The following is a 17,313-nucleotide window of genomic DNA, read 5'->3' as shown; positions in this document are numbered from 1 at the left end:
GTGCGTCCCGCCTGCCTTAGAGCGGCGTGCCTGCCTGCCTCGGAGCTTAGCTCTGCGTCTGCAGCACGCCACGAACAGGGAGGAATCGGTGCTTGCCTAAGCTTATGCTCCGTAGGTGCTGCGCTAGGTAAACAGCAATAAAAGCTAGCATTAAGTCACAGATGGTGTGTCGATTTTTGCATTCTTTTCATTTGAGCTCTTAATTTTGCTGCAGACTGTTCACTAAAAATACGTTTGATTAAAAAAACCTGACACCTAATACATAATTTACTGTGGGCTTTCGGATAGCTGTCGTTATTTTGTTATGCAACAAATACTAATATAGCTGCTTTAATATCATCCTTTTGGCTCCAAACTGAATTCTAATAGGATCTTCTTGGTAATCATGTATTGCTATTCTGGCAACATACTACCCTAAGCAGTCTTCCTCTCGTTATCTATTAAGTTTCATAAAGTAACAGAACAAAGGCAACGAATAAAACCATACAACAAAGCCTTTTTTACTATTTTTTAAATTATCGCAAACTGGTAGTAGAACGTTATTTTTTGCTGTTTACTTTTTTAAAATATTATTTATTCTGAATTCTTGATTTAACTGAGAGAAATAACTGCCTCAGTAGCATCACTGGCTAGTGCATTCATGCTTTTTATTTTCAGGCTTTCATAATTCAATTCTTATGCCAATAATAATTTCCATAACTCTTACCTACTTTTGATCAAATATCTCGATGAAGTGTAAGGAAACTATCATCTTGCAGTGAATATGTAGCATCTGTCTAGTATCATGCGTATACATTCTTAAAAGCTTGCTTGGAGGATGTTGCACTATTGAAAAGGGTTATGCATTGATTCTTGTCCTCTGATTACTTTTTGTTTCACAGAGACATGCTTCCAGAGCAGAAGGGCCTTGTACTGGAGTCAGCGATGCTGATAAGGTTCTGCAGACTTTTTTCCATGGCTAAATTGGCTCTAACTCTTCCAATCCATCTTCATTCTTTCCTTCCTTCTTTTTTCAGTTAACCATCACAGCCATCTTTTGTCTTCCATATGACATGAACCAGCCATCAGCTAATTTTATTTTCATCATTTTAATTTATTCATATACTCTACTTTTGTTTTTCCTCATCCATGTTTTTTGTGCAGAGTTCACATGAGACTCTGGACATAGTGGAGGAGAAGAAGCAGGCAGAGTTTGGGATAGAAGAAACAGTAGTCGTAGACGAAACCAACAAAGGGAAAATACACATTGCCACTGATGCTGGGGAGACATGTAAGGTGGAGCACCTGTCAAAAAAGGACTCTTCATCATTGCCATCAGATAGTAGCAGCAGCAGCAGTAGTAGTGAGAGTGAGGATGAAGAGGTGGGAGAATACCAGCCCCATCATAGGTCAATTGAGGAAATCATCAGGGAAGAACAGGAAGAAGAGGAAGACGTGAAAAGGAAAGAACATGAAGAAAAAACGCAGCATGTGGAAGCCGTACCAGAAGGCAGTAAACTAAATGTCCCAGTGGAGCACACACAAGTTACAGCTGAAGATTTGGTTCAGGAAAATACAGTTACTGTAGCTACAGAAGAGAAGAATTTGTCAGAACAAATTAAGCAAGATTTAGGTGAAGAAAAAGAGGAGGAACAGCTGAAACTCAATGGAGATGTGTCTCATGTTGACATTGATGTTACACCACAATTAATTTGTTGTTCTGAGGTAAATGGTAGAACAGTATGACAACTAGATTAAGCAGAGATATTTCTTGGGGTGAACATATACCTGCCTTTCTTCTTCTCCTATTCCTCCACATCTTCTGGCATCCAACAAGATTCAGATCATTTGGAAGGAGAAACCATTGATGAGCAGTGAAATTCTGTCTCCTTCAGTTATGGTTTCTGACTTTTTGCTAGAACTGCGTGAAAATCACCAGTAAAGGCAAACCTTCCGAAGACTGAGATCTCTTTTTTTTTAATCTCCTCCGTATTTTATATGCACATACATAATGTGTATTTATTACTTACATGTTTCCAGTGTTTTAAGTCTTGTCTTGTCTATTTGTCAACTGTTTTTGACAAGTCCATGACATGTAATTGTGATTGGAAAACTATTGCAAATTGAAATTAGAAAGCACCCGTCACAAATTTTTGTTCCTTTTTCCCCTGTAATTAATCGCTGCTTTTCCTGCCTTTTTTTTCCTTCTTTCAGTAAAACATTACGGATTTTTAGGCTAGAATATGTGTGGCTAGAAATTGCATAGGTGAGAGCACTGCACTGTTAAGTGGTGATGCTCATATCACGTTTCTATGAAGTCTTCTCGTGCAGTAGATACTTAGGAAGCATGCAGGGGTTCCTGTCGCAACCAGTTGTTTTAAGCCAAACAAGCATGCAGGGGTTCCTGTCGCAACCAGTTGTTTTAAGCCAAACAAGGTTGAAGAGTTCCTTACTGGGCAAATGATAAAGAAGCAGAAGGGGAAAAAATTAAATGCAGACATGTATGTCTTTGTAAATTTGTCATAATCTTCTGCTGAGTTTTTCACCAATTCAGTGGGTTTTTTGTAGTTCTCTACCTGCTTGTTGTTGTAATGGTGGCAATTTTTTTTCCTTCTAAATCGAAACAGCTTGTATTCTTTCTTTTGTTGTCTTTTGCATACACAACTGTTCTGATGAATTACATGAAATAATTAGTTTATTAGACTTTTAAAATTTGCAAGCACCCACACTTCCTAAAAACATAGATAGTTTGGAGGAAGGGGAGAAGGGCTACTGTGTGTGTAAGCTTGAAAGGGTGTTTGCATTTTTGTCCTGGCATTTTACCCCATGTGTATTCAAAACCAATATAAGATAGCAGCTGACGCATCTAGAAAAATATCAAAAGGCTTTAGTTCTTAAATCTAGTGAAAATCTCCTCCAATAAGATAAGTCATGAGTTCACTAGCTTACAGACCCCAGGTTAATTGCTTTGTTTGTGATATTACAGAGAATACCACTACTTTATTCTAAATTGTTGAAGTAGCTTTTTAGAATCTTTGTCAAAAGAAGTAATTGACTTACAGAAAAATTTAGACTGCTTAAAATCCAGTTTTCAAAAGTTTTTCTTTTCCAGAAGTAATACATATTATATAGTTAAAATTTTATGGAATTTCTAGTCCTGATTTGCAGACTGAGGAGTGATAGGTATTTTCCCAGATTAGTTCTAATACAAAGTTCATCTCTCTGAGCTAGCTGTCAATTTCTTAATGCAAACTAAGATTTTTTTTTTTGTAGTGATCCTTTTACACATTTTCAGTACACATGTAGCTTCGTTTTAGCAATTGCTCTTTGATATGTACTGTTGGCTGAAACACTGAACTTTGACAAGGTTATTAGGAGATTAAATTTTCCTACAATATTATGGATATCCTAGAGAGCTGATATATTAATCTTCGTTTCATTTTGCTTTTTTACTGCATGCTTTTTGTATGGGAAGTCAGTCAAATACTTATCTTACTGTTATGCTTTTCTTGAGCTTTTGGTTGTGTTTTCTTGGTCCACTTTACAAAACTTCTTCTGTCTTTTGAATTGATTGTTTATTTCTTGCATCACAGCCTCCAGTAGTGAAAACAGAGATGGTAACCATTTCGGATGCCGCACAGAGAACTGAAATCTCCACTAAAGAAATTCCAATTGTTCAAACAGAAACTAAGACTATCACATATGAATCTTCACAGGTATGGTGACTGGTTTGTTTGCAATCTTATTTTCATTCCGATTATGTAGATCAAAATAGATAATGTCCAAAAATGCTTTTCAAAAGCATATACTTTTTTTCTAGCAGATAAGATTATACTTAGGCTATGAATTAGGTAAGTGAAATGTTACAAAACCATATTACTTAAGAAGTTCTAATTTTCTTTTTCTGTAAAAAAGACTTAGTTACTGTCTGCAAAAGTATAACTCACTTTAGTCCAGTTTTGGAAACTTGATTAAAATATCTCATTGCTCCTGAAAGGAACACTTAACTGTGATCATGAATTCTGCACAGGAATGAGCCGTAATAAGAGCCTTACATGACTCTGTAAACTTGGATGGCTTCTATTTAGGTTTCAGTTCTAGTTGAATTAAAGACTGTTTAATAAGAAAAATAGCCTTTTCTCCTGTGAAAACAAAGGTTTTTAAATGCCAAAATACAAAAATACCTTTTTCTTATAGCTTGATGGCAGTGCTGTTGGTGATAGCGGTGTGCTGGTGAGTGCACAGACAATTACATCAGAGTCCATTTCTACTACCACAACTACACACATCACAAAGGTAAAATATATTTAATGTCTTTCTTAACTAAAAAAGACACCGGGCCCTCAAAACACAATTTTGCATGAAGTTTCTTGTATATCTGCTCATTCATTGACAAAAACTAACTTGAAATGGAAGGGATTTATTTCAGGCATGCATGAGAGTTAATCTTTCTGTACATAGATTTTCAAGACAGAAGTCCTAATGAATAAACAGGAAAATCTGGGAAAAATATGATTAGTGGTTTTTCAGTAGTTCATGTAGGTCTTATTTCAGTATTTGACAAATAAGTATGTAACTAAATTTTTACAGATTCAGCCCTGTCATCAGTCACTGATATCCTACAGAATCTTTGCTAGTGTAACTAATTTGTCTGAGGTCCACAGGAGCCCTGCTAATGCCACCATGGTGAACTGAAACAATGTTTTCCCAGATTTTGTGTTGATCATCCCTGTGCTCCTAGGTTTAGGGAATATTTAAAAACAGATCATTCTGCTACATTACTTTGCAAGCGTATTTGGGTGCTGAATTATTTGCTCTGCATTCCATGCTTGGAAAGGAAAACTCAGTGTTAATGGGAGATCACATCTGTTTCATGTAAAACATGAAACATGTAATGTTTCATGCCAGAGTGTGTTGAACTACCAAAGCATGATGATGATTATTGTTATTGCTAATTTATGTAAATATTTGTTAAATTTTAGGCATGCCTAAATAGCACAGTTTTCAACTCCTCTTTGAACTCTTAGCATCTTTTTCTAATAAAATTATAGAAAGTATTGTTTAGGGCAAAGAAAAATGGAAGAGGGAAACAAAGTGTGAATTCAGGATTCCCCCCCCAAGAGACATAAGTTTTGCAACATGACAGAATTGAACAATAGTTCACTGCTCTCTGGATGTATTTTCTAAAGATCGAAATGTTCTGAAGATTGAAAGTCTTATGCACAAAATGACAGAGGAAGGATAATGTTGGAAAGTGAGTCACATAAAGTAAGCTCGAAATTAAAAGTGCAAATGTTTTGTTATACAGACTGGTCAACAGATCCTTTTCAGACTCCTGCTCCCTTTTGGAAACATTAAACCACCACCATTTTAGGAAAAAAATCTTTATTCAATGAATTGAATCAGAGTTTTGACAGGAAATATACATTTGCTTGTCAAGTTCAGATGTCAAATAGTCTTGCTTCTTGGAAGGAACAGAAAGAAAATGGTTTCAGTCTTGTCTTCTGAAAAATTACTGGGATTACCATGATGCAGCAGATCTTTATCTTTTTTGAATTGATGATAAGCAGTCTAACAAGATTGTTTGAATTTTCTAAGCTACCTTTCTATTTTACATCGCAAACTGTTCATTACTGATACAGGGACCTTCTAAAATAGTTTTAATATTCTAATGGTGTTCTTAACAGAGTCATCTTAGCTATTTTCTAGTATGGTCAGTGTATCTTAAGTAGTAGTTTATTCTTTTCTCATATACAGGCTGATTAAAAAGGCAAATAATGTTATTTCTGTGAGAATTTTTTTATAAGGTAAAGTATTTTAATCATTAGAATAAGAAGTGAAGAAAAAAACTGCAAAACTATTCAGCAGTGTGAAATATGTTAAAAATATCTGGTGAAGGTCCTTTAATGACAGAATTAAAAACCAGATCATCTTTGTATTTAATGGCATAGGATTATGACTGAGGAGAAGCCCATGATAGATGGGTTGAAATAAAAGACTCCTGGAATTTCCATGTTGTCAGATTTATATGGCAGAAGAAGCTGGAATTACAGTTTGCCAATCATGGGCTCCAGTAACAGGAGTAATTCTCTATTGCTTGATTTTTATCAAGTTTAGCAATTGCTAGACGGTGACCAACTGTGTACCTGAAAAAGGAAAGGATGATTTAGCACTGAACACATTTAGTATGAATTGCAACTCAGACAGAAATCTGTTTGCTTTAGTGCAGCAGAAAGCAGTGCTTTGTGGAAATATGGAATAATTACAGGGATGTTGTGGGGGTTTTTTTCTATCATCTGTAGATGGTAAAAGGTGGAGTATCAGAAACAAGAATTGAGAAGCGCATTGTCATTACTGGAGATGCAGATATTGACCATGATGAGGTGAGTATGCAAACTTAACATTTAAAATGTGCGTTTTGTAGTCTGATGAAATCTGAAGTAAGAGAAAGATAGAAAAATTGAATAAAAGTATATAGAAGGACCCTGAGACTGTTAATTGTGGCGTAGTTATTAATCACTAGTGTTTTCAGTTAAGAAGCCTTTTGAATATATGTGAAAGGAAAACAGCATTTGTAAGTTTGCATCATAGATCATCTGAATGGATTTTACTATTTTTAAAGGGATTACTCTTCTTGGAAGAGACCCAGTTTATTTAATTCAGCTTTTGCATTGGTAGGAAAAGCATTACTGAAATAATCTTATTTTGATACGCTAATCTGGATAGATGGGAGTCTCTACTGCATTGTTTCAGCAACATCTGAATGCAGTGCTCATTTTGACTGAAAACTTTGAAATACATTAAAACATAAACTGCTTGAATTTAAAAATTAGGTTTTGGCCAGTATTTGTAGAATTATGTGTAACAAAAGTAATTGTTGATCTGCTGAAATTGTATGTACCTTTCATCTCCATCAGTACTAAAGCAGTATTTTACAATGTCTTAGAAACTAAGGTTAAAATCACTTCTAGTGGCAAATTAATATGGCTGAATTTGAGAACTACACAGGAAAATAATTGACAAAAGTCAATTATCTGGTCCTTGTAGTGATGATTACACAGGGAGTTTTTTAATCTAAGAAACTATTAGTAACAAAAGCAATCACCAGTCATTGGTTAATACAAATGGAAAAGCCTACCTTGCGGTGAATATCTTTCTAACTTCCCGAAGGCTTCACAGATCAGCATAAGGGTTTAATTTAACTTATGAATTGTAATATATTGAGATTTTGCAGGGAATTTATTTTCACATTTTGATTTGCGTCCAGAAAGTGTCTTTTGACAAGTTGAATCTCTTCTTGACACTCATAATTAAATGCGCTGTTTAGCATCAGGCATGGATGGCTCTTGTTTGCCTTGACACATGTTCAGTGCACTTCAGATGTCTGGAAAGGTCACAAAATAGCTTTAGTATACCAGACAATTCTCAAAGCCATTCTTTAATTTGAGACAAGTGAATAATGAAGTAAAGAATGAAATTATAAAAAAGGAAGTACAAAATAGAATTTTAATCACTGAAGTTTAAAACAACAGTGACCAGCTTTTAAACGATTTAAGAAATATCTGCTGCTTTTTCTTAAGTGAATATTGAGCTTCTTAAGTGCCCAAACTACATGCTGGATGTTTTTTATTTTGTCTTTTAGCTCCCTATATGACTAAACCGGTTTTCAATAGGAAAATAATATTTCAATTTGGAGTTTCAGAATATAAACGTTTGTATTACTTGTTGTAATTTAACAATTAGAGTCTTAGGGGTTTTTCATTGTTTATGGTTTGATTGTAAACAAACACCAAACACCGGTATTGTACCAATGCACATTGCGTGTCCTGTACATATTCCCTTAATAGGATTTCAAATTCAGTATCACATAATAGTTAGGGTGCCTAATGCTGGTGTATTCAATCTCTCTTCAGAGTTAGTTATTTCTTCTCTCACTTAATACCTGTAGCTAGCTCAGGAAATAGTCACTTTTCTAAATTAAGATAAACCTTTTTGTTGCACTATATTTTCCTTGCTCCTTCTAGTATTTTGGGGGGTTTTTAGTTGCATTTAATACTAAGGTGAACAGGTGAACTGTTGCCTCATAATGCTTTTCCTTGTCTTCTGGTTTTTTCTTATGTTAGGTTCCACCTGTAGTACAGCTCACTGAAATAAGATGTGTAGATCAGGGCAAGAAAGAGAAGGTACCAGGTGCTGTTTAACCTGTGATGATTCAGAGGGTACTCTTACGTGGTTTACTATGATGTAGAATAAAATACTGCATTTCAGTTGGAAGGGACCTAAGATGGTCATCTGATCCAACTGGGTATATTGGTACATCTCAAGATGATAAAATTTCTTAAGATGGGGAGGGATTACAAGAAACTGAATGATACTTACATTTATACTTCCCTGAATTAAGCTAGAGAAATTTCTCTTAAACTAGTACAAGGAGAAAAATGAGATTCTTGTGCTGAGAAAGAAATTTCTGTTATGATCTGATTCCAGAGTTTCAGTACCATACTTAGTATACATTCCAAAGTATCTTTCTGTTTTGTTCAGGAAACTGAAGGGCACTCTTATTTTTCTGTACTATCTTACACTTTTCTTAAGGTGTTATTTGTTAGATCTTTTGAAGAAGTTCAAAAACTTCTGGGATATAGGAATACTTTTTTCTCCTGAGATGAGATAGAAAGTTATCTTACAACTTTATGGTTATTCGTTACTTCCTGAAAATCTTGGTAAATTTTTAGCATGGTTGGTTTGGTTTTTTTCCTCTCACTTGGGTTTTGTGTTTTGGGAATTGGTTTGGTTTGGGGTTTGGTTAGTTATTTACCCTTGATCCCTCTCAAGTTCAGGAATTTACAGTTCTGAAAAATTATAACCAAATTTTCCAAAGGTAATCCTCCATTCTGTGGCCCCACGTGAATGTCCTTTGGTGTGTTAAGTTCTATATTTTAAATACGTTTGCAGGCCCTGGCACAGGCAATCAAAGAAGCCAAAGAACAGCACCCTGACATGTCTGTGACAAGAGTGGTGGTGCACAAAGAAACTGAACTTGCTGAGGAAGATGAAGACTAAAATCAAAAATGCCCTCAAGCAAATACTTCAGGTAAGCTTATGTATATAATTAACGTAAGAAAACATAGCATCAGTTTTCTGTTGCATTCATGTCTTTTCAGCTGAAGAATATGGGGCATCTTTAAGATAGGCGTTCACTAAAGGGTGAGTTGAAACAGGTGCTAATAGAAGACTATTAGAATAAGAATTTTTATCTTGGGTCTAATCTGACATTAATTTCAGTGGCAAATATTCCTATTTATGTCTCCCAATTTTGTCACAGTGCTCTCGTGGCATTTTCTACAATGTTTGGTCAAGTTATTATAGTTTATATTGAAGTGAGTTTGGGCTATTTCTGCAAAATGTGAAGTACATGTCACAGTTTTCTGTTTACCTGCACAGTTACAGTTCTTGCCTAACATCTTGCTTGTTTAGTGGGAAGACTGTGTAGTTTCCAGGAAGGACACACTTGGACATTTGAGTTTAGTCAGCTAATCCTTAATCCTAAATACACTGAAATTTTGGCCTTTTATCATTTTCCCAGGCAAGAAGGTAAATGTATTGGAAGCTAAAGTTTTAAAGCTTTTTATTAGTTGAAAAAGCTATTTGAAGTTACGTTAGTTTATTAGGCTCTCCTTTCTAGGTAGAGGAAAAAAAAAGAAGGAAAAAACCACAATACAGCTCTGCTTTATGTATTCAATAGAAAGATCAGGATGAACACTGAATAAATCTGCTCTTGCACTCATTATAGGCTAATGTCTTAAAGCTCAGTAACCATTTGGGGTGTAAAGCTTCAGATTTCCTTTGCTTGTCACGCTGTTGGTATGAGACTCAAGCTTCAGGGTTTTTGAAACTTGATGGTTTTGTTAATGGTAGATTCAGATTCAAGAAAAAGGTTTTGTTAATGGTTAAATGGTTATGTCAATGGGAGAGATTTTTAAAGAAATTAAATTTAAAAACTTTCAGTGGTTTAAGCCTTCTTTAGGAGACCTGTGAATTTTTTACCAACCAGTCTCTGTATTTAGCTAGACGAGCAGCGATGTAATTGGCACATCTCAAGAAGAAAAATTGTTTTAGTACAACTTTGAGTTTTTAATATGCACTTTGATCAATGTTGATGTAGGGAGAGACAGGTAAAATAAATACATTTTGTATGTTTTAAAGAAATGAGATTAGTCATGATTCTTATTTCCCTGGTTCGGTATTTTATACAATGGTGGCTGTGCCCCGTGCACAAGAGACTTCTATGTCCTGTGCAGGCAGGCATTCCCTTAGTATTGAACAAAATTCTTTGCCCAAGGAAACCACCCGTTATAAATTTCAACCTGCAGCTTTAGCAGACTTGAGCACAGCCGTGAAATGCAAGGAATATATGAAAAATGACACACTGACTTGATTCCAAATTTGGTGTAAGCTACTAGAGTGGAGGATATTTTTCACATAATCCTGATAATTTGTCATGTTAAAAAGATCCGCTTTATTCCTGTGCCTGAATTTTCTAAGACCTGAGGATTTAACTGTTGAGTATCACTTCTGGGATCAAGAAGAGGAAAGATTCAGTTATCAGTTGAGAGGATATATGAATGCTGTTCCATGGAGCATGACCATTATCAAGGAATTGGACTCTTCCTGAGCTAGTCTGATCACAGATGCATATTTTCAGCTGAAAGACATAGACTAAATCCTTAGCTTATTTAGTCTACCTACAAGTGTCTCTTTTCCTAACATCTGGATAGTAGTGGGGGGGCCTGTGTGTGGCTGAGGAAGGGGAGAGCTAATATACATTGCCAGCTGTTGACATGGATAGGGTCAGTTGAGAGACTGCCTGTGGTGGGGTACTGGGGCAAGAGTTTTTCATCTGCTGGCAGGATTGTTGGGTCTCATCACTGCACGTGTTAACTCTCCCGAGAGTTTGTCCTGAACTCCTGCTACATGCAGTACTGCATAGAGCAGCAATGTTGAATGCCATGGAGAATATGAGGATAAGAGTAGGATGCCTGCCCTCTGCTTGCAGACAGGAAGTTTATCCACCTTCTCTGTCAAAGTGGTTCCAGTTGCCTTTCCTGACCTCGTACAGATTGTGCTAGAACTACGATGTTTGTTTTGATCCTGTGTGTTTAGACAGTATCTTCTGGCCAGTTTTCCTCTGAGCTTCTCAGCACATAAATTTACATCCTTTTTCAGGATGTAAAACATAGTAGAACTAAGTTTGGGCTGCCTCTAGAAAATTTCTTCAGATTTGGTCAGATCATTGTGTGTTTGAAAAAGAAATTAATAATTTTTGTTCATAAATGTACAAACCAGGAGAAAACATGGATCACATTCGGAAGTGCTAGATCAGCACACAACTGGATATTCATGTTGTAGCATTAATACTTTAAAAAGTTATTTTGACATTAGATAATACTAGAAACTGTAAATAACAATGGAGGTGGGGGTTGCTTGTGAAGGAAAATTGGGGAAAAGCACCAAAAATAAGAAACACTACATAAACGTCTGTTTTTTCATTGTACCTTTGTTTCAGCATTCAGTTGGATTTGTTTTGTAGCTTTGTTGCTTAGTGACACTGAAAATGAGTATAACATGTATGCTCCAGCTTCAGTTTGAAAGCACAGGAGAGGATAAGGAACTGTACTGAACTGTGAGATAGGGGGGTGTCAATGGGTCCCCACATCACATAAATGTTCTAGAAGGCTTGGAAAAATGCACATCACTGTTTGCAGTAAGGAGAATGCCCGTGCTTTGGGTGATTTCACTGGTCCCTTGGTACACAGCAACATTAAACATGCACACACAAACCACCCCTCGCATATTTTCAGCACTTCCATCGCAGGATCTAAGGTAGAAAGATACACTGAGGCAGCAGAACACATGGTTTGGATTTGCAGGGTTTTACTATTATATGTGCTACCATCACATTTTTCATTTATTATTAATCAGTGTGAATTTAAAAGTCTTGGGAGAAGGGATTGCCTCTTCTCCTATATATGCGTAGACTGTGCCAGTTTCTTCATGCTGCCTTTATCCAGAATTGTTGTTCAACATGATCTATCCCATAGAAATAATTGCATCTTTTTAGAAGGGGCTGGGTCATGGGAGGAAAAAATTACCTTGGCAGGTTTGTACCATGTTTCTACATTAGTGGCCAGCTGCACTCTGCATTTTGTTCCTTCATCAAATATTTAACTACTTTGTAGAAATTTTATTCAGGAAAAAAAGCATTCAAAGAATTCTTTCCATTGTGTGAGGGTTGGTTTTTTTGCACTTCTGAGAAATATATACACTGTGGAATGATTGTTTGCAAAATACTGGAGCGTGTCAGATGTTCTTCTCTGAGTTTGCCAATTGCTCTACAGGTTCATGGTCTGCAATGCTTGTGAGAGAATAAAAGAGGACATTTCTCCATGCTACTTTTGTGTTAGACCTGGAGACTTGTTTGACTGATGTTGCCTTTCAGTTAAACTTTAGGGAAAAAAATCCGTAATCTAAACAAAAGGAAGCCACCTGAAGTGCCTTGGGTATCTGTCAAGAGCCTTTTGCTCTCCTGTGCTAAGGCAATGGAGTCATGCAATGAATTTTGCGTAGTTGTTTCTGAGGTGATGAAAGCTCTGATGACTACAGCAGTATTCTTTGTGTAGACTTGTTTTCTTTAATAAAAGCAAAAGATACTGCATTCTGATTCTGAGGGATTACTGAATTGAACAAGTACCTTCCTGTTTTATTTATGCTCTAGGTTGTGAATTAAAATTTTCAGTAAACTGTGCGAGTGGCTGCAGTTAAAATAACATGAGAATTTGGGGGAGGGAAAAAATGCTCTAAAGCAAGATGAATACTTGGAGAAAGTGTAGTACTGTTTGCCTAATATTGGTTGAAGGGGGTTTTAGTCAATGCAACATTTTTTTATGAAATAACCTTCCCTTCCTGTAAAAACAAACCAAAGAACCCTGCATAGAGAAAGTTACTTTCTGACTCTGATGTGACATTCACATGGTATCTGTTGCAAATGCTTATGTAACCTTCCACCTCATTTTTTCTTCCAGAAATAAAAATGATACTGACCACGAAGAACTGTAGTCATTCCAAGTCATCACAGCTCCACTGAATCCACCAAGCCTAGCAACAGTGACCATATGTGCACGACTTAAATGCCAATACCAAACTCCATTTTAACATCTTTGGTCTATATTCCCTTACAATCTTTCTTGTTTATTTTTATAACCACTTCTTAACAATCTTAGAGGTTTTTTTTTTTAATGAAGTTTTAGAGGGTATGATCTTCTTTTGCACAAATACTTGTATTTTTGAAACTGATTCTTAATTATATGAAAGTGAACAAAAGAAGTCTGGAAATCATTGTTCACTGGAGCAGGTGGTAATTGTGCAGGAATGAGGATCTTTACTAATTTAGATATAGTTTTTTCAGATATTTCAAATGAAATCTCTTACTGGAGTAATTTACAGATTTTTTTTTTCAGATTATTCAGGTAAATATATGATATCACATAACAAAGTTTTTTATAAAAATAAAACATTTGCTAAAATTTGAAAAAATATATTTCTTTGGATAAATTTTATACTGGTATCTCTGTAACTCTTTCTTTTCTAAGGCGCTCCTCTCTGTGGAGCAGAGATGGTGTGGCAGTCTGTAGAGGAGAAGGAGTTGCAGACAGATTTCTTCTGACTGAGCACTGTGTTCTTTTTGCACTTTGGTGCCAATGCTCAACTTTTTGCAGACTTATTGCTGTCTGCAGCATTCCAGATAAGGAAAGAAGGAAGAACAAAATATCTTTCTCTTTTTCCAACAAGAGATGATCTAGGCAGCTTAAAACCGTAGTGCTTTTTTTCTTACTGTGTCCCAATTTCAATACTTCCATTATTTGAATACATGTGTAGAATGCTCGCTTGCTCTTAAACCTCACTGTGTCTCCATGTTAGAACTGACATTTCTGTTACAGAGAAGGTATATGTTTCACATGCTTCCTCTAATGGTTAATGCAGATTTTTAGGATACTGAATAAAAGGTGTAAAATGGACTCCATTCATAAAGTAATAAGAGAGTACCATCAGTTGAGACTGCCATGGCAAAAACCTGTTAATTATATTGGGGTTTATTTTTAATTTGTTCTTGCAGGGGGGTTGGTTGTTTGGGGTTGTTTTTTTTTTTTGCTGTTGACTTTGTGTATAGTTAAAATGCCAAATTAGATTTATAGTAGCTTGAAGTTGTATTAAGTGATATTTTGCTTTCTGTAATTCTGTTATAAAATAAAGTTGTTTATTCTCTGTATGACTTTGGGGATTCAGACGTAAGCTTGGAGGATATTTAAAGTGAGCAGATTACTTCTGAGAACTGCAATTCTAGAGGTCACAGAGCCTTAAAATAGGGATTAGTGTGAGTGGTCTGCAGGGCTGCCAGAAGGGTGGTATGATTGCCTGGTACTTGAGTACCGGTGTTTTCTAAACATCTTCCAATAAACTTCCTGATATCTGTAGTTTAGAGAAGAAATCTTCAGCTGCTAAAACAGAGGAGATTGAACATCACAGTGAAAGTTAAAATGCCCCTCAGTCTGCAAATGCTTCTGCTGAGTTCATTGAGTTAGGATTTACTGTGGTTTTCAGATAACAAAACAAATCATAAAACTTCTCACGACATCCTTCTTCACTTCTGAGCAATGTATTTTTGGTGCTATTCTCAGTTTAGATGGCTGCCATCTGTCAGCATGCTTGTGTAGCAGAAGTTCTTGTTAGCTTTGGCTCTGCATAGTTTGGATAACATATGACAACAGTAACAGAGATGTTAATTTCTGTGCATGTATAGTCATTCTCAATTGCATCCACATTACCTGGAAAATTAGCAGATAACAGCTTACCTGCTTTCCTTCAATACCAGAGATACTCTGCCTTTCAAAAACGGGAAGAGAACCCCATCCAGCATGACCAAATAACACTGCCACAACACTGTGTGAGTAGAGAGGTTGTCAAAGAAGTGGCAAGTTTGGAATATGTAAGTGTATGTCAAAATGGACAAACATGCATTTAGAAGGATGTCTTAGTGGATTTTTCCTACAAAAGTGTAAGAAAAAGCTATATAAAAGTCCTTAAAGTATTTTTGATATAGTGTAGTATTAGTTGCAGATCTCGTTTGATGGGAGGAAAGCATATTATTTGAACTCATTGATTTGGATTGGTCTGATTAGTTAGACACTAGATCAATAGTGGTTTAATTGCAATTGTATTTAATCCTTAAAACTGCAAATGTAATATTAATGAAACAATATTATTTTCACTGCGACATATCTCTCTTCAAATACTTATAGAACCTTTTGTTAGTGAAAAATTAATAGTATTTTCAGGTCAGTATAGCATAGCTTGTGCATAGCTGTCACTTGCATTGATTAAACGTGTACTAATTAAACAGCCATTGTCATGCAGAAAAACCTAAGCCTTAAGTGTGATCAGTCCTAAAAATAGTCAAGTTTTACAGATTCTGGTTGTATTTAATTATTCAAATGTTCTGGAATATTGTGCCATTCTGATGAACTTTCGTTGTTACCTTTTTATATATGGTATATCTACAGCAAAAACTACAACATGCAAAAATAGAAATTGCCTCAAGGCACTTCACAAGCCAGCTTTATAATACACGGTCAATTTCAAATACTATTACAGGCCAATTTTTCAGTAATTAATTCTGCTTAAATACTTAGAAAAGTGAGTGATGTGGGTCTTACACAAAACCATTTAATACCTCTTCCTTTTTAATAATGCTAACCTAAGGGTTCATAATAAATGTTGGACTTGTTCTACAGATTGTTTCCTAGATAAAGGTTTTGTAAAGGGCAAGCATGCAACTCCAGTGAAAAACTTGAAACAAAAGATTTATTGCTAAAAGCAATGAGCAGCTACAGTACAAAGTATTTCTTGAAGTATTCTTCTATTTGACAGTCAAGCTGAATAGCAGCTTTTAATTTGGCCACAAAAGACATCAAACAGATGGAATAAAATATATACTGAACTGACTACATGTCTGGAAGGTTTGAAACTTCTGATTTTCAGGTTGCTCAGTTGTTTGAGGGTTTCATACTGCACTTGAAAAAGAGATAGAATAGTAATATTAATACAAATTACAGACATTAGAAATGCTGTGGTAATTCCTGTAGTGTTAAAGTATTCTGTTTGGTGTGAGGCAAATCCTACCAGAGTTTTTGGAGGTAAGTCTATATGAATGTCTCTACTGGGCCAGGCTAAGTGACTAACTCTCCCAGATCTCTGCCTCTGAATCTACTGGTACTTGCCTTGGAGTGTGTGTAAGTATAATTACTATACTAGAAGGTAGTGCTTTCCCAAATATTCTTCCAGCTTTGAGCAATTTTCAAAGACTTACTGGTCCATCAGTCTTTCATATTTATCTGCCTCTGGATTTTTGGCTAATTGCTTTTTAAAAATTTATTCTGGCAGGCATTTTAACCATTCTTATGTGTCTTAAGGAAAAAAGAACCAAAACCACCTTTTGTGTCTTTTGAACCTGCTCCTGCTCTAGCTTCCTTGGTCAGCATCACTGCAGATACTGGAAGAGACACCTAACAATCGCTCTCATCAGTCATTCCCAGCCAAAAGTGATTTCACAATCCTTTATCACTTTACCATCTTTCTCTGTACCTTTCCAACTTAAATGCTGAGACTTTAAATTCTGTTCTGGGAAGGGAAGAAGTCACAGGCAGGAAGGTTTTAAAAGTGCGTACTGGTTGTTGGTGGAGTAGAGTCCTAACTTCACATTATTGCTAGAGACAGGAAGAGAGAGGACTCCTCAGTGACAACAGTAGTTGAAGAGAAGTTACTTCCTTGCAATTACTCTATATATATTTAGATAATGCTTGTACAATTTATCTAGACAAAGATTTAGTTCTATGGTGTTATTTAAATACGTATTTTTCCTTTTTGAAGGAATTATATAGGATACGATGATGTGTTTCATGCCGGTAGCATGAAAACATTTTTATTGACACTATTCAGTAATGGAACTGAAAACAACAAGGCCTGGGAATTTTCATTGCATGTTGCTGAGTCGTGAATGTCAGATCCTCCTACATGTTAGCAGTTACAGCTCAATCAGCAGTTCTGTCAAAGGCACACAGTATATGTATATAGTAGTATTTTCGGTATCCGTACCACTGTTTTACAGTGAAGTGCCATTTAAGAGTGTTACCACTTGTTGACATTTCAGATCTCCCCATTCTCAGACACACTGTGGAATTAACAAAATCAATTTTCATTCTGTATTTTTACATGCAGCCCTGG

At 35.8% G+C, this 17,313-nt stretch overlaps 1 protein-coding gene across 22 annotated transcripts in view; it reads left to right on the top strand.

Annotated features, from left to right (window-relative positions):
• The window catches only part of EPB41L2 (erythrocyte membrane protein band 4.1 like 2), a 109,880-nt gene extending 95,578 nt beyond the window's left edge, over positions 1-14,302 (top strand). For 10 of the 22 annotated variants that reach the window (XM_017739432.1, XM_017739442.1, XM_017739434.1 and 7 more), the window contains 7 exons: positions 882-935; positions 1,144-1,704; positions 3,573-3,695; positions 4,177-4,275; positions 6,282-6,362; positions 8,932-9,070; positions 13,059-14,302. In XM_017739432.1, the coding sequence (XP_017594921.1) occupies positions 882-935; positions 1,144-1,704; positions 3,573-3,695; positions 4,177-4,275; positions 6,282-6,362; positions 8,932-9,039 (1,026 nt within the window). In that variant the 3' untranslated portion in view covers positions 9,040-9,070; positions 13,059-14,302. The remainder of the gene's footprint in view (positions 1-881; positions 936-1,143; positions 1,705-3,572; positions 3,696-4,176; positions 4,276-6,281; positions 6,363-8,931; positions 9,071-13,058) is intronic. The other 12 variants (XM_017739447.1, XM_017739449.1, XM_008637829.2 and 9 more) reach the window with 3 other exon arrangements.
• The last annotated feature ends 3,011 nt before the right edge of the window (positions 14,303-17,313 follow it).

The sequence above is a fragment of the Corvus brachyrhynchos genome, unplaced genomic scaffold (genome assembly GCF_000691975.1).
Source record: "Corvus brachyrhynchos isolate BGI_N302 unplaced genomic scaffold, ASM69197v1 scaffold14, whole genome shotgun sequence".
Taxonomy (NCBI): domain Eukaryota; kingdom Metazoa; phylum Chordata; class Aves; order Passeriformes; family Corvidae; genus Corvus; species Corvus brachyrhynchos.
This window is presented reverse-complemented; position numbering and strand designations above follow the sequence as displayed.